At 47.4% G+C, this 23,677-nt stretch overlaps 1 protein-coding gene across 2 annotated transcripts in view; it reads right to left on the reverse strand.

The window, feature by feature from the left end:
* Window positions 1-18,311, reverse strand: part of C2H10orf90 (chromosome 2 C10orf90 homolog) — a 204,937-nt gene extending 186,626 nt beyond the window's left edge. For both annotated transcript variants that reach the window (XM_044240730.1, XM_044240728.1), the window contains exon 1: window positions 18,069-18,311. In XM_044240730.1, the coding sequence (XP_044096665.1) occupies window positions 18,069-18,308 (240 nt within the window). In that variant the 5' untranslated portion in view covers window positions 18,309-18,311. The remainder of the gene's footprint in view (window positions 1-18,068) is intronic.
* Window positions 18,312-23,677: the final 5,366 nt, after the last annotated feature.

A 23,677-nucleotide genomic window follows, 5' to 3' on the forward strand; every position in this document is an offset into this window, starting at 1 on the left:
CCCATTTCCTAGGCTGTTGCCTTGTCTGGCTCTTTTAAGAAAGATATTTATGTCCATTTTTTAAAGTAATGCTATCAAATTCAGCTACTTCATTACCCTGGGACATGACAACTCACAATTAATTTTTATCCACCAAGTTCTGATTGACCGCGCAGTCCTAGTCGAGAGCCCCAACCCCACGGTGAAGTAACAAGTAACAAATACTGAACAGCACTGGTTTGGAACAACGGTCATCCTCTCTCTCTGGGGTCCTAGCAACTGCCAGCGGATGGCAAGCTGACCAGGCCCCACAGCCCTCTGCACCGTCAAAACCTGCAACCATCTTGTATAGGCTGACCCTGTACACTGGTGCGGGGTACCACCAATCCAAGAATTCCCAGAGATGGTGAATTCCGGAATCTGTCATCAATACAGGTGTCAACCCAATAGTGACATCCTGGGAAGACTTGGCTTTGCCTCTGCTTTCTGCTGGTTGTTCATTGTACTGGCTTCCTATAGAATAGCAACAGTTTTTGCCCCGAGGACAAGTTAACGAGAGGGCCCTGTGTGGTCTACACTAGGGAATCTCTGTGGCATTACCAGACACCTCTCTCTAGACCCACACTCTGTAAGAGCTTCTCTTGGCCCCCTGAATACAAACTCTCTCCCTGACTACAGGGCCTTTGCACATGCTGTTTCAGCTGCAAAGCATGTTGTTTCCTTGGTCCTCTTCTGGATCTTGGCTCACATGACCTGATCATGGGAGTGTCTGCAGACACCCATCTCAAAACCAGTTTCCTGTTTTTTACGATTTTCGAAGCCCTCCCATCCTTCAGCACATGCACCTTGGGCTGTAAATCTACATGAATTCGTGTGAACCTATAATTGATGTCTGCTTCTGCCCTAGGTACTAACCACTCTTAGAATAAAATTATTTCGCCTTGCTTGCCAATGTATTCCTAGCTGCTAGTATGGGCCAGACATATTGTAAACTCTCAACAAATATTTACTGGAAAAAAAAGTAAAAAAATATTTATTTTTTCCAAAAAAGGGATGGCAGAATGAATGAAAGAAGGAAAGAAGGAAGGAAGGAACGAACAAAAGCAAAGCCTCTTCTCCAGGATAAATTCTGTGCAGCGCCCTTTGGAATCTGCTCTCCTGTCTTCTTGGAGGTCACAGCCCTCAAGGATCCTCATCCTGTCCTCAGCCATCAACTCTGCCTTCCTCACATTTCTAACTATGTCCAAACCTTTCTCAAAAACAGAACCGGGGGCACCTGGGTAGCTCAGTCGGTTGAGCCTCCGATTCTTGACTTTTACTCAGGTCATGGTCTCAGGGTTGTGAGATGGAGCCCCCCGTCGGACTCACAGCTAGGCATGGGTCTGCTTAAGATTCTCTCTCTCTCTCTCCTCTCCCTTTCCCCCAGCTCTCCCCTCGAAAACACATAAACAAACAAAAAAACCAAAACCTCCCTCTCACACACGACCTTCCTCCCTTCACCTTCTCACTCACAGCAAATCTTGGAGGAGATGGCCACACTGACTCTGTCCCATTTCCTCACCCGCCATCAGTCCTCAGTTTACCACAATCTAGACAGAGCCGCTGTGATCTGTGTCCCTGAAACACTTCTCACTGTGCTCTCCAGTGGCCCCCTCAGTGCCCGCTCCGTGGCTGTATCCACAACCCCCATTGGTGATCTTCCTGAAATGCCTCTCCATTCGGTCTCCAGCTCCCTCTCCCCACCCCCGTCCTAAAGGCCCAGACCACGGCAACCTCCCCATTCTCAGTCCAGCGGCCCCCGGCCTCCACCTTATCACCAGCCGTGTTTCCATAAAGCAAAGCTGGTTATGTCCCTCCCAGCTTAAAATCCTGGAGTTTTTACCCATCCCACATACAGTTAAAGCTCTATTCCCAAAGACATTTTTGCAGCGTGGTTCATAATGGCTAAGCGTCAGAGGCTCCTGAAATATCCAACACCAGGGAATAGCTCTGTAGGTCAGAGCACACGTGTTAATGCATCCATTAACATGATAACAGTGTTCACGGTCCGAGCCGCGGTCTCCACAGCTACAGACCATAACAACATGTCACGGGCAGCCTTGAATGCTATGCTAACTTGGATATTATTTCCTAGGTGATGGGGAAGTTTTAGTGATTTTTGAACAAGGCCAGTGAGTGCTTAATGTTCAGTTAAAGTAAAGCAAGTGGAAGGAGACCAGACTGGAAGTGAGGCAATCAAGAACACTCCTTGAGAACAGAACACTGAGATTAGGGTCAAGGACATTAAAAGAAACATGACCCCTCACACTCATAAGGGATGTTCCAGCTCGCAAAACTCTTTTATACCCATTCCCTCCTTTTGACTCTCCAAAGCCCCTGAGAGGTGGGCAGAACACGCAGACTTCTTATTTCATAAAGAAACAAAGATCCAGAGAGTGTGAGAGACCTCAGTGCCACGGACAAGAAAACGGGGCTCTGACTCCCAGCACCAGCCCTCCTGGCCCCTGGGCTGGCCTTCCATGCCTCCTCACTGCTTGCTATCCTTACAGGGTCCAGACTTACCAGCACCACTACCAGCAGAAACTCTGTCTGACACCAACAGGGACACGGAGGGCACTGACCACAAAAGGATCTATGGATTCCATCAGGAGCTGGAAGCTGAGCACCAGCGAGAGCTGAACATCATGGATACAGTAATACTAGAACCATCCATTTACAGAAGACGAAACACTTTACAAGGCAGCTCTCATGTTCTCCTCCTTGATCCTCCCAAGTCCGGCCATGATAGCTGGGCCCTAATGAGCAAATATGCTATTGTTTTTGCTGGTTCTGTTGTTTACCAATTCGCCCTTCGAGAAAGCTGAGTCCTCATTATGGATCCATAATCCCTTATCTGCAATTCTAAAATTCATAAAGCTCTGAACTCTGAGAGGTTTTTCTTCTCTGAGTTTGTAGGAAACTAATCTGACAGCCAAACCTTACCTGAACTAACCTGAGGCTATTTATAATATTAATTTATTCCACTTAGTGTGAATATTCATACATTTTATTGCAAAAACATCAGTGAGCTTAATTACAGGGTGCTACTTCAAATCCCGCTAGAAATGTTGTGCAGCATTACCTGCAGAAATAAAATTAAGAAATCATTGTTGAATCACATTTGGCCCCAAGAGTTCTGGGTGGAGAATTGTGGGTTGGTACAACAGACATTTAATAAACTTGCCGATCCCTGGGTTCAGGTTTTCCATATGTAGTCCCTCATCCAGTTCCCAGGAGATCGTTGGTATCTTTGCATTTTATGGATACGGGCCCTGGAGCATGGAGACATTCAGTAATTTGCTTCAGGTCACAGAGCTACAAAATGCCAGAGCCAGGACCCTCTCCAACTAGAACATACTGTTCTCAACATTGCCCATGTTAGCACATGTGTGTGCATGTGTGTGTGTATGCATGTGCATGGGTGTGTAGTTCATGCGTGTGTGTATGGGTGTATAGTTCATGTGTGGGTGTGGGTGTGCATGTGCATGTGTGTGTAGTTCATGCGTGTGTGTGTATGTGTGTGTAGTTCATGCATGTGTGCGTGTGTGTGTGTGTGTATGTGTGTGTAGGGGTGATCAGGGCTTTGTAAAGCACTGAGCAAGTAAAATAGGGACCAAATGAAGAGAAAGGAAAGAAGAGAGAAGAGGAAACAGCCGGCAACTTCTAGTCTACCCAGCACCCTGCCTCCAATACCTCTTCACTCTGCCTCTGCTGGACACAAGCAGGGTCTACAGAGAAAACAGAGGGGAGATGCCAAATCTGTTTATAGCCCAAGGATCAAAAAGACCAAGGGTGGATTTTGGCTGAGTCTTCTCTTTAAGATGATGGCAGACATTGTCGGGCTCCAAAAAACACCAGGGCCATTTCTTTTCAGCATCCAGTGTTGGCGATCTTACTAGAAGGCAGACAGCACCATACAGGGCACGTTCCAGCATCGAGGGCCACCGGGTTAACGCAGCCTTTGGGGGCTGGAACATACTCTCTGTTGCTAATCTGGATGCGTGATTGATCTTTGCCAGCGCTGCACGTTTGTACTCAATCTTATGAATTCTCTTCTGCAACAGTAATTAACGTCAGAGCAGTTTGGGGATCAACAGTGTATTTTCTGGTTAACACCGCTCTGCACCTAGCATAACTCAAAACTGAGATGTATCACTCTGCCATGGTTCCCTCTTCATGCTTCATCTCTTCATGTTTACATCTGGTTTAACTTTTTCTAATCTAAAATAAATCAGCATGAAAAGCTTTAGATTTTTCATTTAGATTCTCAATTGCCTTTTATTATGGAGATAATATCCCTTATCTGATTGCAAATGGCGGGACTGTTCCCTTGTTAGGATCTGCAGGAAGATGCCTCCCTCTCTCCTTGCTTCTCCTTCACTTTTGCTGTCAAGGGTGGTGTGTGGTGGGGTTCTGGTTTGGAAATAAGGCAAAGCAGGCTGTAAGGAGGATGCATTATTTTGATTATTCCTCCTCTTGTGAGACTCCTGGAAAGCAGCTTCCCCCAGCTGCCTAATGAGAAGTGGTCCACGGAGAGTTCACTCTCCGTTTTCCCCCTAGGGTGACTTCAGCCCCTGTCTGTTTGCAGGGATAAATGAGAACAGCAATGACGAGGCACTTGGCTGGAGATGTCTATGCAAACATCAGGCGTGGGGGGAAATAATGCCGTAATATGGGCATGTTAATTACCCACTCACAAAGTCAAATTGAGCTGAACTATTTTGTATATCAAAGAGGTAGATTTCCCCTGCTTCCTTAAGTATTCCTTTCAGCATGTTCTATTATGTTTCCTATCATTTGCAACATTCTTTCTTTACTTGAAAATGTGAGCTGATGAGGCCAGAAGCCGAATCCATTTCTTGTACCAGGTAGAAACCTTTTTCCCCAGGAACTGTTTGTGGCCTCTGACTACTCTCCCTCAGTTAGAGCCCCATAGTACTTGAGCACTACCCCGACTTCCCTTCTGAACACCTCAGGGAGTCAGGAGGATTCGATTGCCCACTCCACCCTCTGACTCTTAACTCAATCGCTGCCATTTTTCTTCTTTCAATAGAACAGACACAAACAAACAAAAAGGGACTAGGGTATTTCCTGTTCTTTGGCTCCCCTGTTCACGTGGAGCTCCTCCCTTGGGCTTGAGGGAGAAAGACCTTACTATCTCATACCCGTGGCTGCTGTTTGCAACAGTGTTTTTCACCTAGACCGGCAGAAAGCAGTCTAAATGGGGCCCTTTCACACCATCTCACAATTAGAGAAGGTGATGACTTTTACTTAGTGAGGAATAGCAGAATTGGGTCCTTAATGGCTACAGAACAGAATGATATCCACAGCGACTCGAGAGAGTGCTTACTTTGTGCCAGGCACTGTACAAAATGCTTCACAGGCATTAAGTAATCTCCATGGCAACACCAGAAGGAAGGTACCATGATATTGCCATGCTAGGATTGAGCAACCGGCATGCCTGGGATTCTTGTTCATGATGGCATCAATGATAGGATGATAAACAGCTAAGTGCAACTGAGCTATTGCTCTAAGCCCAGCTCTGTCCTGAGCGCTTTCTGTCCACCGCTTTCTTCAACCCCTGCAAACGCACGGGATGAAGGCAGGGGACTATTATTAACTCCACTTTGTATAGGAAGCAATTGACCCTGGAGAAGATGAGAGTTCACGCAAAGTCAGGGTAAGAGTTAAGAAAGGGTAGAGTTAAGATAAAAATTTTACGTGCGCCTGCATCAGGACCTGAGCCCTCGCCTCTCTGCTGTCCCAATACAACATGATCCATTTAATTAAGATGCCGAAAGTTGTAATGGAAACTTACTACAAGTCACACACACACACACACACACACACACACACACACAAACTGCATACTGCATGATTTCAGTTAAAGACATGCCAGACCTGGCAAAAGCTAAGTGGCAGAAAGCTGATCAGTGGCTGCTGGAGGCAGAGCTGGGGAAGGTATTGAGTACAAAGGGCACCAGGGAACTTTCTGGGTCGTGGCTATGCTCTACATCGTGATTCGGTGCTGGTTACGTGATTGTATGCGTTTCTCAAAACAAAATGAATGGTACACTTATAAAATGTATGAATATTAATGTATGTAAATTATACATAAGGCTCCATGTTTTTAAATGTATCATGAACAAGCTTCAATGGAGGTTAGAGTTTCAATTCAACACAGTTACTGAGAGAAATAAGACAGGGACCCTGACCTCAGAGATCTCATCATCTAGTGAAAGAGAATCACCTTATGCATTTTGTTTTTTTTTTAAAGAGAGAGAGCATGAGAAGGAGCAGGGTCAGAGGGAGAAGCTGACTCCCTGCTGAGCAGGGAACCCCATGCAGGACTTGATCCCGGGACTCCAAGATCATGACTTGAGTCGAAGACAGTCACTCAACCAACTGAGCCACCCAGGCGCCCCACCTTATGCATTTATAAACACAAGTTAGCACAGGACCAGCTTCACAGGTGCGAGATGCAGGCAGCACAGGGTAGCGTGTACTCAGAAGAGCCACAAGCAGGTCTGAGGTCGCCATCTTGAATTCCTTTTAATTGTGGTAAAATATACGTAGCATAAAATTTAGCATTTTAAGTGCATAACTCAGTAAAACCAAGTACCTTCATCATGTTGCGTGATCATCACCACCGTCTGTCTCCAGAACTTTTCCACCCCCACAAACTGCAAACCTGTGCCATTAAACACTCATTTCCCATTCTCCCTGCCCCCATAGCCGCTGGCAGCACCAGTGTACTTCCTGTCTCCGTGGATTTCACTACTCCACGGACTTCGTGAAAGTGGGGTCAGTCAACACCTATCTTTTTGCGACGGCTTCTTTCACTCAGCCTCACACGCTCCAGGTTCACCCACCTAGTAGGTGGTCTTCCTTTTGCTGTGTTGGTAATGTCCTCTGATGCACACAAGGTTTTCATGCTGATGAAGTCCAATTTATGGACTCTGGATTTTTAAATAATCTTATCTTTGAACTTGTGTTTCGTACGTGGAATCCCAGAGGACAATGGAGGACGCCTGTGGGCAGAAGGCAGGAGCAGGGTGTGTGCTTGCTGATGTCCCTGATGCTCCGGTCACAGGCAGCGCCCAAGTGCCCCTCGCTCACGGGATTCTAATGAGCCTACCATGCATGGAAGTTCAACAGACTCAAAGGGAATACAAGGTAAGCAAATCACATCTAGGATCGAATAAGCTGAATGATGACAGCCCCAAGAGGCCACACTGCCTACTGGAAACAGACTTACTTCAAATGCAGAAAGAAGGCAGTGGATTTCTGGGAACACGTGTGACCGAGCAACCCGGCCACAGCCTCCCTTACTCATGTTGCCTCTGTGTTCGCCGCCCGCATGCGCTGCACACGACACCTCAGAAGGAGAGGGAGAGAAGGACCCTCTTAGCCCCTTTTTCTCTCAGCCCTTCCTCACCCAGCAAGAAACTGAAGGTACAGAGTGTTGGTCAAATAAGGTTATATCATGGGGGTGCCGGGGTGGCTCAGTGGATTAAGCCTCTGCCTTCAGCTCAGGTCATGATCTCAGGGTCCTGGGATCGAGCCCCGCATCTGACTCTCTGCTCAGCAGGGAGCCTGCTTCCTTCTCTCTCTCTGCCTGCCTCTCTGCCTACTTGCAATCTCTGTCTGTCAAATAAATAAATAAAATCTTTTTTAAAAAATAAGATTATATCATGGAATGAAATAAAAGTTTGAGTTGATTTTTGCAGTGTTTCCATTGTTCTAGGGAGAACGAGACACATACTGGCACGTATGGGATTAGTGCAATAAAAACCACCATCTTAGTGATTCCACATGAGTTAAATGCTTTTATATTTGTGCTAAAATGGCATTATGAAGTATAAAGATGACCGTTAAATTCATGATAATAATTTAAGATCTTAATTTTTCTTTACTTAAGCCAACATTAAAGAACACATTAAAAACCACCAGGACAAATCAAGAGAAGACAGTGGAAGGAGAGAAAAAGACACTTCGGTACCTTGAATGACTATATATCTCCCTGCCATTCTAACGTAAGGAACACATGTTCCTTTGGCACTGGGCCCCACGAACTACACAGCCAAGACTGAGAAAGTGGCCATTTATTGTGGAACTCTTCCCCAGAAAGTCTTCATACTGTTGTTTCCTGGGTGTCTGGAAGCTAGCACGGCAGCACATGTGCCCTAGAGATACAATGAGGCATCTTCCCTGAACAGGACGTCAGTGGTGAGGAACAAACAATGCCCACTGGAGCACACTGCATCTCCCCTATGATCCTGGGGCCCTCTCTGCATATCCATCAGCCACAACCCGATCCCTCTGGCACACAGGGCCCTGCTCACCATCACCGCAGAAGGTGTCCTCCGACTCCAGAGAGCAAAGCAAAGCCACTAACCAGAACCAAGTGCCTAGAAGCCAGCAGTGTCCAGAGCTCATTAGTGAGGAGTTGAGCACCTCTGTAGCTAAAATCACGGGTTTCACGAAGTCTGTGTGACCAGAGGGCTGGATCAGAGGCATCTGAGTCCTGCTAGAGAGTAACTCTTTGGGGCTGACCAGCTCACTGCTGGCTGCAGGCTGCTTTGCTGGGAAGAAGCTTCTTGTCTTCAATAGAAAATGGCAAGCAATTTGTTGTCTGCTTTAAGAAAATAATTCCCCCATTTGTCTTCAGCCCTATTTGTTTCTCTTGACAAATTATTATTCCTAAACGCTGGATGTTCTCCAACGTACTTATTTTTGGAGCTGTCTTTAAGTCCTTTCTGGATGGAGAAGGGATATAAATTAGAACCCCAGAGAGAAAATTAGATAATGTCTCTATTTGGAATTTGATTAATGGAAAGGGTAATGAAACAAGGGACCTCCATTTTGGACCTTCACTTGGGCTACCTAAAGCCAAGGTCTGTCTGTGGATCACCGCAAATGAGGGAGGCTGGAGGGAGCCTGATACAAGCATGGAATCGAATCAGAGGCAGATCCCTTGCGTGTACAAGGTCAGCAACCATCACTCATAATGGCTTCAGATTTTCATCTCAAACACATCTCACACTTTTGTGTATCCATATTCATCCATGGATGCATCCACTCACACATGCGTCCCACAGTGCTCCTAAAGGTCACCTGGTGCTGAGGGCATAGTGGTAAGCTAGAGGCAATTAAGGGCACCAGTCCTCTGGGCCTCCTAGACAGAGGTTCCAACTATGTGCTTACAATTCCAAGGCCTCCTTTTATTTCCCTTTCTGCACAGATACAAAAATTTAAATATAGTGTAGGAGAATGCTAAGACAGCCCCCTAGCTTCCCACCCCTCGGTGCACATGCCCCATACGTTCTCTCTCCTTTCACTATGAGCAGAGCCCGTGAGGGCTCTCACTTCCACAGTGAAGTTATATTGTCTGACAGAAGGGTTTTGCCTGTATAATTAAGGATGCTAATCAGCTGATGTTGAGTTCATCAAAGGGAGATGATACCAGGTGGGCCTGACCTAATCAGGTGTCTCTCCAAAAGAAGTCTGAGAGATTCAAAGCAGCAGACTGTCCTTTTGGCCATGAAAAAATTAAGCAAACATGTTGCGAACTGCCTATGACTGGAGTCACACAGCAAGGACCTGAGGACAGTTTCCAGGAGCTGAGAGTGCCAGTTGAAGGCCACCTACAAAATGGGGACCCATTCCCCAGCCACAAGGAACTGAGTGTGAACAATCGCCAGTGATGCTGGAAGAGGCCCCTGAGCCTCACAGCCTCATGTGATACCTCGGCTCAGCCTGGAGACTTCAGCAGAGGGGCCAGCTACCCCACACCAGGATTTCTGACCTACAAAACTGTGAAATAATAAATAGGTGTCACCTTAAGCCAATTATATAATTTGTTTTATAGGAACAGAAAAATCATACAGAGAGCCTGTGCCAGATTGCTTTCCCCTTTTCTCCTAGTCCATCAGAGCTGAAACAATCCTACACTAAAATGATATTATCTCAGCCATAAAGACATAAGAAAACTGCCTCAGTTAATGATGCAGTGTGATCACAAAGAAACAAACATATTCCTTGCACCAGAGAATGCTGATTGATAACCCAGTGACCACAACTGGGAAACCTGGAAATATATACTATTTAACACAGCTTGGGCCAAGCTATATACGTGTACTTGACAAGCAAAGCTTTGACATATGTCCCATTACATTTGGAAATTTTTCAGCCATTATTTCTCCAAAACATTTTTCTACCCTCCTCCCCTCCCCACTTTCTGAGATTCTAATTATATGTATGTTGGATCTGTTGATATTGTTATCCTGTAGGTCACTCGGGTTCGGTTCTCTCTCTGACTCTCTCTCTCCCCTCCCCCTTCCCTTCCTCCCCTCTTTCTCTTTTTCTCTTCCATTTAGAAATTTCACTGACCTTCTCTTCTGTAACATCCAATTTCCTGTTAATCCCACCTTGTAAAATTCCCCCCTTAGAGAGTCTTTTTCTTTCTTCTAAGTTCTATTTGGTTCATTTTTATACCAACTGTACCTTTCCCCATCATGGTAATATCTTCCCTCAAACCCTGAATCTAAAGGGGAAACCACAGTTTTATAATAACTTTTTAAAAAAATCCTTGCTTTTTAGTTCCATCATCACTGTATTTATAAATTTGTTTCTATTAAACATGATTTCTCCTGGTTAAGAATCATACCTTCCTGTTCCTTTGAGTGTCTAGGGAACTTGGTCTGGATGTTAGATATTTTTTAATTTTATATTATCGCTTGCTGAATTTCACTGTAATCCTTTAAAGAGTGTTGAACATTGTTTGGGCAGGCAATTAAACTACTTGCGGAGGAACCTGATTCTTCCAAGAATTGTTTTTAGAATTCTTATGGGATGGATATAGAGTAGCCTTTACTCGAGACCTAGTTTAGCATCTTTCCAAGGTGTGACCCTTCTAGAATCTCTACTGAATTTACCCTCTACTCAGTGAGATCTTTCTATTCTGGATGGTGAGCAACTTAAACAATGCATGGCCCTGAGTGAGCTTCGAGAATTGTTCACCTTATTGCTTTCCAGCAACTGTACTTGCTTTGTCCGCTGTTCTGTGTCTGGCCTCATGGTACAAATGAATATTTAGCCATAGACCCAATTTCTGAAACTTCTTCTCTGCCTGGCTGCCTCCTTTCGGGTACGGTTCCCTGCAAGTGTTAGCTGCAATTCTAGAGACCATTGGGTCCTACTTAGGTATGGTTTTCTCACGCCTCCCCCAGGAGTTGCCAGTCCTTCTGCCTGGAATGCCTTCTCCTTCTCCACGTATATCCCATATTCCCACCTTCCCTCCCAGTCACGGAGAACTCCCAGCCTTCCATGAAAAACATGTCCAAATGTCACCTTCCCTGTGCAGCCTCGCCGAGATTCCTGGGCCTGCAGCTCAGTGTAGACGCCCTGACTTGGCACTCCCTGCGATGCCGGCCTCCCTCCCCGGATGACAAGCAGAGCCAGGAATCCTGCCTTTAGGACCTCTGTGTCCCCAGCACCTAGCGCTGTTCCTGGCACAGAGTTGGTCCTTGATAATTTCTTTTGAGTCAGCTTTAATCCTTCCGCTCCGCAGGAGAGGGAGAACAATGTGGGGCAGCACCAACGGTGGGAAGTGAGCACCCAGGTGGGACCAAAGGACCAGGAGGAGGCGCTTGGTGCAAGAACTACGGGAAGGAAATCTTCCTGAAGCAGATGGAGAGACAAGTCAGAACAGGTGTATCATGGCCTCTCACCGCCTGGTCCTGGCACAGATGGCTTTGTCTACAGCCAACCCTGAACAGCCCTGGGTTCCCAGTTGCTGCTGTCAGGACAAGGGCTGCTCCCCTGTCTCCCCATGCCCCAGTACCAGCCAGAAGCACAACCTCAGACGAGGACATGACTGAGACGGGGACCCTCCTTCCGCCGCTCCCTCGTCCCCATGCTGCCTGCTCCAGGGATTGAGCCTCACAGAACTTTCTCTTTGGAAAAATAGGGCTCATGTGCTTCACACAGCTGTGCTGAGGATCAATGAGGCAATTCAGGGATCGAACAAGAGCCCCTTTTGTTCCATTTCTATCTCTCAGCTTTCCCAGCACACAGTGGCCCAGCCACTCTCCTCTCTGACCATGCCTCCCCTCCCCCTCCCCATGCCCCTTGGCTCTGGCTTTCTCAACCCAGGCCCGTCATTCTGGCTTCACTGTCATCTCCTCCTTGGTTCATGCTTTTGGAAAATACCTGTCTGGACGTTCCAGATCGGAGTTTTAGACCTGCATCAGAATGACCTGGATTTCATGTTAAAAACAGAAATTTCTGGATCCCACCCTTCCCAGAGCCCAGGGCTCTACATTCCTAGACCATTCTCCTGAGGATTCTAAAGGACACTAAAGTGTGAGGGCCATTCACACCTTCCTGGGGTGGTAAACTCCTTTATATCCTTGTGAGTCTTCCAAGGGAGGGTGCGTCTTACATGGAAAAAATGTCCTGTTAATACTTCCTGCCTTCTCTCTGACTTTCTCAGGCAGGAACCAGATGTGGAAAAACTCACGTTCTCAACAGTCCCTTCTCAAAGGTGGACTTTGTAGCTGACCCTAAGAACTAGGGGGGTTCTAACCGGGAATCATACATTCAGCTCAGGGCTGGTTTGCTGACTAATGTCTGAGTTGCTTGGGAAATGGAGAATACCCGGAGCCAAGAGCATAGACGGCCACAGGTCCCTGTTCCTTGGCACTCTGAGTGTGAGGAAAGAGGTAGAGAGATATTCGCACCAATTTAAACAGGACTACATGTCCAGAAGCAGCATCCATAAAGCCCGGGTTACAATTAGCCTGGTCCCAGGGGTCATGTCTCTGTGCCACGGCATTAGGGCAGGGTTGGGGATGGCAGAAAAAGGTATACTGGAACTTGAACAGCAGCAACCAACTTTTATGAGATGTTGCCTCTGCCCGTCCTGCGGCTGTGCCCTTTGTAGAGATTCTCTCCCTTAATCCCTGCACCAAACCCAGGAGGTAGATACCATCCTGGTTCACATGAACACAGATGGGGAAACTAAGGCTCAAAGTGGTCAAGAAACTTTCCAAGGTCACTCACCTAACAACTGGGGTCACTCACCCCAGAAAGATGCAACCCAACGCCCTCACCCTTAGGCACATCGCCACCATTCACCTGCCATAGCTCCTCCCTTGGTTTGGCTGAAAGATGACACAGGTCCCCCACCCATGCCCAACGTGCTGACGGACGCCGGCCATAACAGTGTCGGATTGATCTCAAGAGATTACAAGTGTTCTGGGTCAAGCTGAAGGTCGCCCACAACAAAACACTCAGAGTACAGCTAATCTGGAGACCTCAGTCACCAGCTGTGCCTCCTGAGGCAACAAAACCAGTTTCAGTCCTCTGACCCCCTTGTACCTCTTGAGAACCCTGCCCTCTGACGTCCAGCCTCCCACTGACCCAGGCAGGGAGGAGCTGGAAGAATGTGGCCAGTGGGCAGCACCGAGACCCGAGAGTGGTTATTTCATCTTTTGCCTCTTGCACTTGCTCACTCCAACAGCAGGAAAACATTCTGCTAAGCCCAGAGTGGTATCTCTTGACCCTGGAGGGACATCAAACCTGCCCAGGGAGCTACTTCTCCTTCCAGCTATGATGAGACAGACAGATGAAAGCTAGGAAGCCATGGTGTCCAGAAACCAAACGAAAAGCAACGGGGGTCTGCGATCCTGGAGGGAGGGGGCGTGAGAGAAGGAAGCCCTATAATTGTCCCCACCAAAAGGCAGTTTTCAGGCTGCAGAGTATAAAGGGGAAGATCAAGAGAGCCTGGTGTCTCATTGAGCAGAGAAGGCAGAGATCAGGAACTGGAGAAGCTGAGCCAGCTACAGTTTGGGGCTAAATACTGAAAAGGAGTGAAAGAGAGTTCTAGCGACCAGCAACGGGTCCCTCCAGGCTTTAGCTGAATACTGATTTTTGCATGCTTAAGAGAACACTGCAAAAGACCAGAGAAAGAACTACAAGAAAGTAGTAGGTCAGTCACATCTGAGACCTTGCCCAGAGCTGGAAACAATTCATGTTCCCCTGGCTCTGGTGGAAAGATCTCACATACATGGGACATTAAGTAGAGCCCTCACAAGGGTCATGCCTCTACAATGGGGCTAAGTTAGCCCTTGTCCAGGGCTTCTCAGCCTCCATACTGTGAACATTTCAGGTGGGTAATTCTTCGTCGGTGGGGGCAGAAGACTGCCCTGAACCCAGGAGTACTGTCTTCAGTACCCCGGGCCTCTCCTCAGTACGTGCCGGAAGCGTCTTTCCCGCATGGTCACAACCAGGTCTCCCGACGTTCCCAAACATCACCTGGGGCCCAAATCTTCATTTACAGAGAACTAACACCCTAAAGTGCTAAAAAGTCAGCCTCAAAAAGGATCAGACTATTTTCAAGTAACTTCCCCTCATGTCAGGACCAAGTTCAACGCTCTTTAAAGGAATACAGTGAAATCACACATGCGCTGTGGGTCACAATGGCCTTCGCTGGGCTGTAGGCATATGTCGGTTTTAAAAGTTCACCATAAGGAAAGAACCCAAATGTCCATTGACATTTTTTAAATGTAGTATATACATGCAGTGAATATTATTCAGGCTTAACTATGAAGAAATTCCTGTTATTTGTGACCTTATGGATAAAACTGGAGAACATCCCATTCAGTGAAATAAGTCTAGCATAAAAGGACAAACAGTGCACGTTTCTACCGACACGAGGTAGCTAAACTAGTCAAAATCTTAGAAGCAAAAAATAGACCGGTGGTTGCCAGGGGCTGGGGAAGGGGAAATGGGGAGGTTTTGCTCAGTGGGTGTCGCGTTTCAGTTATGTGAGTTTAACACATCCAGAGCTCTGATGTACAACAGAAGTGCCCATAGTTAACACCATGGGATTACACACTTTAAAGTATGTTAAGAGAACAGATCTCAGTTGAGCATTCTTACTAACCAAGAAACAAACAAACAAACAAACAAAAAAGTAACACACACAGAACACAGGAAATGTTCAGAAGTGATGGGTCTGTGCAGCGCCTTGATTATGGTGATGGTATCATGGGTGTAAGCATACGCCAAACTCAACAAAATGTATACATTAAATGTGTGTAATTTTTGCATATCAAAAAAAATACAAAATAACAGTTTGCCATGATTCCTACAGTCAGCCAGAATAGAGCATCACTGCCAAATCCAAAGGGGAGGGGAAAAAAAGGATGAGTAGGAAGGAGAGATAGAAATGATATAAGTTCTGGAAAGTGTTTAAAAGCACAGCTAAAAGGTGATTATTACATACAGAAACTTTCTCTGGCTCATCTAATGAGGAAATGTATGAGAAACTATCCCCTAAGAGAAGACAGACGGGTGAGACTTGACTTGCATGCCTCAGCCTGTGCCCATCATCAGAAAGTTCTCAGCAATCAACCAGGAGGTGCCGGCTCATATCCACACTCCGGGAGACGCAAGCACATCTCTGAATTCCACGTGGTTTCACTCCATGGAGCGATGGAGACACCATCCCTGCTCGGCTTTAGAAGGACCCTGGGGATGTGGTCATGTATGCAATGTGGACAGCGGCCAGAACTCAAACAGATCTCAGCCCCATGACTCAGTTCTAGCTATTTTACTGTCTGAAGTTTATCAGATATCTACCTGCGAGGGGAGAGAAAGGCCCTAAGCACACTGTGTTTTTAATAGTTTGGGGTCAGCAGAGATCAAGGCTTTGCAAACCAGGATCTTCAGCACCCTGGTTGCCATCTGCCTCCCATCCTACTTACGTTTCACACAACAGGTCTGGTGTCCCATTAAAGGTCTGCCATTCTTCTAAAAGACAATTCAACTAAGGGAATGAGTACAGTTGGACCGCCCCTGGGACAGAGTTAGGCCAAATCACCTCTCACATCCGATGAGAAGCAGCATCTCCAAGCGGTTAACAGGGCCCAGGACTAACGCCACATTAGAGAAATGCCAGTTTTATACATTAAAGTCAAGTAGATTTGTAGGTCCTCCTGGGAGGGACTTGAAATTCATAAGGTTTTTAGAGAAACAAAATTTCCAAAACCCACTTTCACTGGAGAACCATCTAGTTTCATTAACTAGTACCTTTGTGCATTGAGAGTTCATTTTGTGACCTTGTTCATTTCTCACCCATCAGGTTCTCTGTGTTCACAGACCAGGCAGGTTAACCCATGGCCTTCGAGCTAGTGAGAGAGAAGGTTATCACCTGGGCCAAGTCGAAAAGGGCCCTGAGGCTGTTAATTGGGCTCTAGCATCAGTTCAGCTTGGAAATTGAGCAGGAAGTTAACTTCTTCCTGAATTCCTAATCTAAATGGTGCTGACATGCCCCAGTGGGAATAATATGGACAACTCAATGGACACAGAATATTCTAAATTTTAAAATGCTTGCTTTTAAAAGAGCAGAGCTCAGAAGTAAGAGGGATAGGAGGCACAAACAGATGTTGGTTTTCCAACTTGGCCTGCCCCTGAGCCAAGTGGACCCTGTCTAGACCACTTCCCAAATCACAGACAAAGAGGACCGCCCAGCTGAGGGCCTGAGAGCCGTGGGAGGGTCTCAGACGCATTTTAACGTAAGAATTAAGACTGCAAGTTACTATCAAGCAGCAGGCACCCAACTTCCACTTGTTGACTAGAACTGGTAATTGGGGGGTGGGGGAGGGGCCACCAAAAAAGGACAGCTGTGACTATCAGCATACTTAAAGCTTTTTCTCCTGCAAAGATGTACTTTTCCACATTGCCATCTTCACTGTTGCTATGGGAATAAATGAAGTTTTATTCATTTAAAAAAATGAGGACACAAGAGCTGCTCTTTGTCATTTAAGGTTTAAATTGGAGCCATGAACACTCCTGTAAAATGCAAGATGGTATAATTCAACAAGTTTTACTCTCTCGGGAGGATCGAAAACTAACCTGAATGGAAATTATACAATGATAAAATTCTGTCCCATCCGATTAATTACTTGTGAATAATAATATCTCTGGTTTCTTTCAATTATATTCTAATTGCACACCTTTTGCTCTGGTTGATTGGGCAATGAACTAATGAACAATTATTACTGAATTTAATTAACACCCTTATCTCTGTGGCCTTTATATCTCTGTTGTGAACATGGAAATTCACAATCCCAGGGCTGGAACTGGAAGAAGCCAGCCTTGAACCCTGCAGAACAGGTTCTCGCATTGCCCTGGAATAAGGAAGCCCAGGGTGGGGGACAAAAGATCTGGAGTCTCTGCCAGCATTCAAGCCGAAGCCTCTCCCAACAGCATCAACATTCAAAAAGGTTACCGTTTCAAAAACATTAGTAATTTACATGCTACATTTTTCCAAAGAGATAGGTAAGTGAGTTATACAGGACTCAATTACAATGACATTCATAATTTATTCCATATACGACAAAGAGCTGGTCAGATTTCACGTGTGTTTACTCTGAAGGATAACTGCTCGGTGACAAAGCCTAGCCACAGCATACAAATATGTCTGAGTGATATGTTTATCTCACTTTGACATTCTAAACTCCAAAGTTCCCCACCACCACCACAAAGTAGCTTCTGTTTAAAAATTAGAACTCACTCGCAAAAAAGAAAAGCCCATTCTTATAGGCCTACTTATTTTAATTCGATCAAGGCAAGTCCTAGATGATATTTCTACATAACACGTCTGGAAACAAATGGGAATTTGTTTTTAAAGACAGATGATTACAAACTTACAGAGCTAGGAATATTTAACTCGCAAGAAACATACTGCTGTTCCTAAATGTGGCTACAAATTAACTTGGCAGTCACTACTGAATGTTTGCAAATGCACATGTGTGTCATGTGTAAATGACATTCATCTGACAGGCTTCCCCCATCCCCTATTTCAAAAACAGAGAGAAGAGATGAAAATGTCCTTTCCAAATTTGTTGGGGGAACATGACCAACAGATGGTTAATTCACGAGACCAGAGAGAACACCGGAACGGTGTGTCTGATGAGAAGCGGCTCCATCTCCCCAAATTAGGTTGTGTGCCCCCGCTCCCTGCCCGGGTTCGGCCATACCTCATAGCGGCTAGCTGTCTGCTCAGCTGTCTTCAGGCCTCGATACACACGGATGATGCAGACTTTGGCTCTTCTCTGGGAGGGGAAGCAGTTACTCTTCACGAAATCCATGACCATCACATGGTTTTTCAACTCGGTGCTGAATGTTTTGATCTGAAAAGTCCGGGGCACAGCCGTTTCCGTGTGGCGGCCAGTGGACCCCTTCTGACGAGTTTTTGCAGGAATTCCGGAGTGCTGCATGATACTCGGAATCTTGTGACTTCAGCCAGTGAGCCTGGCAGACACAATTTTCTTTGTTGAAGTCAGGTATCGAGTGCAGCAGGAGGGACTTGGGAAGGGCCCTCGCTAGGACCTCGCCTAGTGGTTTCCAAGTCCAGAGCTGTTTTTTCCCAGATCCCAGCTGTCAACCGGGAGGGATGTGTATATGTGGAAACCTCAGGAATGACCTTTACGTGCCTTAAAAATACTCTGTCTGGCTGCTGTCCATCCGTCTCCAGTGTTTCTACCTGTGTTCTCAGGTCACTCAAAGTCGTCTCTGATTTCAAAGGCCCATTTCTCCTTCCCGCTGTATTCAAGTTCTGCACGTGGAGTTTGCCCGTGACCGTGAGGTTCAATATGCGTTCTCAGTGTCAGACCCCTCAAATCCAGATGAATTATTTACTGGGCTCTACAAAGGAGCCAGGAGTGATCACTGCTGCTTTTTAGAATTCCTACTTTTTCTTGCCAAGGCTGAAAGGAGCGAGTGCGGACTCCCGCGGACACAAAGAGTGACCTCAGCCCTGGAGAAGATAAGAAACACATTCAAGTGAAGAAGAGAGCCTGACACAAAAGGAGGAATGGCTGCAAGCAGGCATGGAAAGCAGGGCTCTGTTAGGAAGCGCCGTGTCCAGAGGGCGGGGGTGAGGGGGACGCACTGGCTTCGAGATGGCTCTGGTCCCAAGACAACCATGCAAAGTCCCGTCACCACGCTGAGCCTCAGTCTTACACAAGGAAAATTGGAATAATCATACCTGCCACTCCCAGGTACATCAGGAGGGCCAGGTGAGTGAAATAGCAAAGAAAGAGCCATGTGTCACACATCACAGAGGCAGCATTTCCAAGGTATGGTTGCGTGTCTTCTGCCCAACCTACTTCGCACAGTTCACTTGATGCCTACAATGCTGCAGGGATGGACACAATGCTGAGAATCACTGGCTTGTGAATCATTTGGAAATGCAGGTGCATGATGTGCTCCTATTCATTTCATTTCACGTTTTGCTACCATATCTGTTAACCCAGTAATTTAGAGGGTGAAAATTACAAGCCTGGGATCAAGGGCTGGGCCAGGAGAAAGCTGATGACAGGCACGGTGGCCGTGTTCCGAGTCCTCACACAGCACTCTCCTCTGCAAATGACTCCCTCTTGGCTCTCAGCACTGAAGCCCCTTGAACGATGCCCCCGCCCCACTCGAAAGCTGGGGAGGAGGTGGGGGGGCTGCTAAATGAGGAAATGCCTCCAAATCTGTTTCCTGAAACAGGCCAACAGGCTCCTGGCCCAGAACCACACCCCCTCCTGCTATAGTCAGCAGCTAGGACCTGGACGGGGAATGTTGAACTTCCACCTTTTGAGGCAATGGGAATGCTGAAGCTGAGAACAAAAACAAGGGAGAGGGAGAGACTTCAAAGAAAACTGAGGCCAATACTCTCATTCCAGCGTTTGGACATGAGACCCATAGTCATTCGCTGTGATCCACACAGTGAAGTGGGGCTTCCTGCTCCTTAAGCAAAACACAGTCTGTTCTCCCTGTGGTTCTCCCAGGATGTCAAGGACATCCACAGGACCCAACAGATGGCAGCATGGTTCCCAAGGGAAGAGTAGCCCACCAGGATTCAAGCCTGAGAGCCATGTTGGACACTCCCCAGTGAGTTACACCATGGGGCACCATCTTCAATTTGGAAGCTCTGTGATAAAGACTGCCAGGGAAGAAATTTGAGCAATAAAGAAATAAGATTAAACAAGGACGCCAAGAGAAGAGGGTATCCACTTGGCTCTTTGGGGGCTGTGAAGGCCATTGCCTAGGTCTAGATGGTCACCATTTGAACCGGCTCCTGCTGATGCCTGTCTCCAAGCAGCAGTTCCTTCAAGCCAGGAAGGAAGGAAAGAAGGAAGGAAGGAAGGAAGGAAGGGAGGGAGGGAGGGAGGGTGGAAGAGAAGGTCTTTCCTATCAGCACAGCACACGGAAGGACACTGTATAATGCAGGGCCCATGGAACTGCCCATCCCACTGCACTGAGACCCGAACCCATGGGTGGCTTGGGACCAGAGCCATCATGAAGCTAGTGTGTCCCCTCCCACCCCCAGCCTCCACCCTATGGTTGACTAATTGTTGGCTGGCTGCTGGGGACAGCCGTATGCCACAGGCTGCGTCAGCTGCAGTGGCTGGGGAGACTCCAAAGACCCCAAGGTTGTATGTGGCTCTTCTCTCTCCCAAGGCCACAGGCGGGATCTGGGCTCCAAGCAGCCACTGCAGCCACGAGAGACAGCAGTACTGTGACCTTCCATAGGTCTCCAGAATTCCTGGTCCTTAGCCCTGGAAGGATAAGATCCGTTCCCTCATCCCACGAAGCAGGAAGCAGAGGCCCAGGGGGAAGGAAAGAGCATAGCTGGGGAGGCGGACTCCCAAACTGGCATGTGAGTACAGACAAGCCCCTCCCTTCAGCCTTCAGTTCCTTTGCCACCAAGCTCCCGGCTGCCCCCTGTCGGGCCTGTCAATCCAGGCTGTATGTGGACAGAGCAGCCAGCAGCTCCCTGCCCAGGGCAGGCCCCCCCAGGAAAGGTAGCAGATCCTTTGCAGGTGGAGGCCTCCTCCTGCCTGGGCCACTGAGGGGGGATTGCAGGGGGGCGGTAGGGCCGTGCAGCGCACGCCTGCCGTTCAGCCTTGGAACCAGCGCTCCTCGTTCTCAGCAGCACCCACCCCCCACCCCACAGTCTAGTCACTGCAACACCCAAGCTCAGTCTCAAGGCCGGAAGCCCCTGCTCCCTCAGGTGCTCACAGCGCTGGCCCTGCCCCCTGGGGTGAACTGAAACCTCCCTCTGCCTCAGTGTCCCCGTGTGTGTGAGAGGATGACAACAGGACCTTGCTCCTTGAGTTTCTATGAAGATGGAAGGAACTGGAACATCTAAAGGGCTTGGGACAGCCCACGCTTGGCAGCCACCGGCCGTCGTCAGCCTGAAAGGGCCAGCACTGTCAAGGTAGTCAGCTCCCAGACACGTTACTTTAATAAGGCAGGACGCGGGCCGGAGGAAACAGGGACTGGCCTGGCACCGGAGACCCGAATCCCAGGGCTCCCTCCACCGTGCAGTGGTGCCCAGAAGGGGGTCTGGGGCCCTCCCTGACGCATTCCGGTGCAGCATGGAGACCGCACTCCCAGAGCAGACCTGGATGAGCCCGATGCTAGGTGGTCAGGGCGTGTGAAACGTTTATGAAGTATCTATTTTTTAAAAACTATTCAAATGCAAGTTTTCATGTGAGATAGAAACAAAATAAAACAAAACCCAGTGGAAGGAGGAAGTATCAGGCACAAGTCCACACGGAGCTAATTCTCACCCAAGGACAGAAAGCCAGTCGCGTCTACCTTCAGAGAGAATGCATTCGACACTGGGATGCCATCTCCTGGGCCCATACCACCCAAGGACACGGAACGCTGTTCTGTGAATTCCCCCCCAATCCCCACCCTATGGAAGCTGGCCTGTCTTATTAGAGCACCTTGTCTCTGACCCCACCTGGCTTGATCAGGGGTGTGCACACAGCTGGAACAGGGCCAGTCAGAGCCCATCCTGAAGGATCTCGCATCCTGGGACTGAGCAAGAGTGGGGGCGGAGGCCAAGGGACGGTGCACTCCAGTCACTGTTGGTGGAGGGGCAGTGGTCACAGAGTGAGGCAGAGGCCAGGGGTTGGAAGCATCCTGAGGGCTCAGAGCCCCATTCCTGCCTATAGGTCCAAAGAGAGACTCTAGTATCTTTCTACTTCTTTGTCCTGTAGGCTTAAGATATTTGAATGGAGTTTCTGTCTCTTACGACCAACAGAGTTTGGGCAAAGTCATTGAAAATTAATTCGTGTATTAAACAAACACAAACCAGGTCCTCATGGGTACCAGGCATTGCCAGCAGCAGAGACAAACAGATGAAACTCACACCATTTTCACGAGGAGCTCACTGCTCAGCAGTGGGACAGATGGGGACAAACCTCCCTCCCCCTAGAAGGGAGGTTTGCACCAAGCTGAGGATGACCTCCAGAGACCCTGTGAAGGAAATGATAGGGCACGGAGTCTTGAAGGGTAAGGGGTGTGCTGCTCGCCCCCCGTGTCTGGATCAAAGTCACCCTTTTCCCTTTCTGTTCATACATTTGGTCATAAATCACAGGCCAAAAATGGGGAAGCACTAACCGAAACCATATTTATTACAAATAATCATCACTCCACGGAAAACAACTTTCTGAGTCCTTTCCTGTTTTTTTCCTTAAACCAAATCACTCAGTCAACTATAGAAGTTAGATCTCTGACCTTATTAATGTCCTGCAGAAATTCTATTTAATTTCCCCAAATTGGTCCCTAAGGTGGCTGACGAAAACCGTAACATCATTAGCAATTGCTATCCAATGACACCACATCAACACAAACGAGGCTTGAATGTGTTTAGTGATGAAATATATGTGAAATTAATCTCTTATTTCTCCCTTGCCCCTGACACAACACGCAGGGCTGCACAGAATGCGCAGTGAAGTATTTAAATAATGAATTATTCAAAAAGAAAAGGAACTGCAGGTACCTGATGCCAGAAATTCACGCCTGTGAATTCTTAATCTGTTCTCCAATGGGATTAGCATTTACGACTATGAAAGATGTCCTAATTATGCAGAGTTTCAGAGTTGATTTTCTGCAGGGCCTGCACAGACCTAAAAAGCATTAGGCGACAATAAAACCGGATGACTATGAATTTCTGAATTCATAATTTGGTTTTCCTTTCGGGGGTGGAGGGGCAACAGCATTTTTATTTATGGGTGCTTCACTCATCAGGTGGGAGCTGAAGTTTTCTCTCTTCTCAAAGGCACCGTGCGCACCGTAAGCGGAACTAAACCATCAGCCTCTCAAAACAGAAGTGGGGAATTCAGAGGGCCGTTGGACATGGGACTAACTCAATGTACGTGTCCTCCTCTTTCTTCCCACCTGCTGGGGTTCTAGGACAATACAGGAGGCTGAGAATGGCTGATTATGGGATCTTGTACCCTTTAACCCAGTTAGGAAGAGAACGCAAGTTTGCTCCATGAATGCCATTGCCCTGCAAGTCATTCAGCTGTGCTGGACTAGTGCACTGGTTATAGTGACGGAAAAGGTGTCCTTTCTGTGGTCAGTCACAGGCACTCAATAAATATTTGTTCGGTGTATGATTGAAAATGTATCGGCTGTCTTCTCTTACTGGCATGCCTCTTCCTTGTCTACCAGTGGAAAACTTCTTTTTCTACTTCTGTAGACAACGCTGGAAACTACAATGATTTGATACGTCCGCCAGCTTTCCAAAAAGGAGTGGCAAAACCAAGGAGAAAATTGGAGGTGGGGGCCCAGACAATATTGT

The sequence above is a fragment of the Neovison vison genome, chromosome 2 (assembly GCF_020171115.1).
Source record: "Neovison vison isolate M4711 chromosome 2, ASM_NN_V1, whole genome shotgun sequence".
Taxonomy (NCBI): Eukaryota; Metazoa; Chordata; class Mammalia; order Carnivora; family Mustelidae; genus Neogale; species Neogale vison.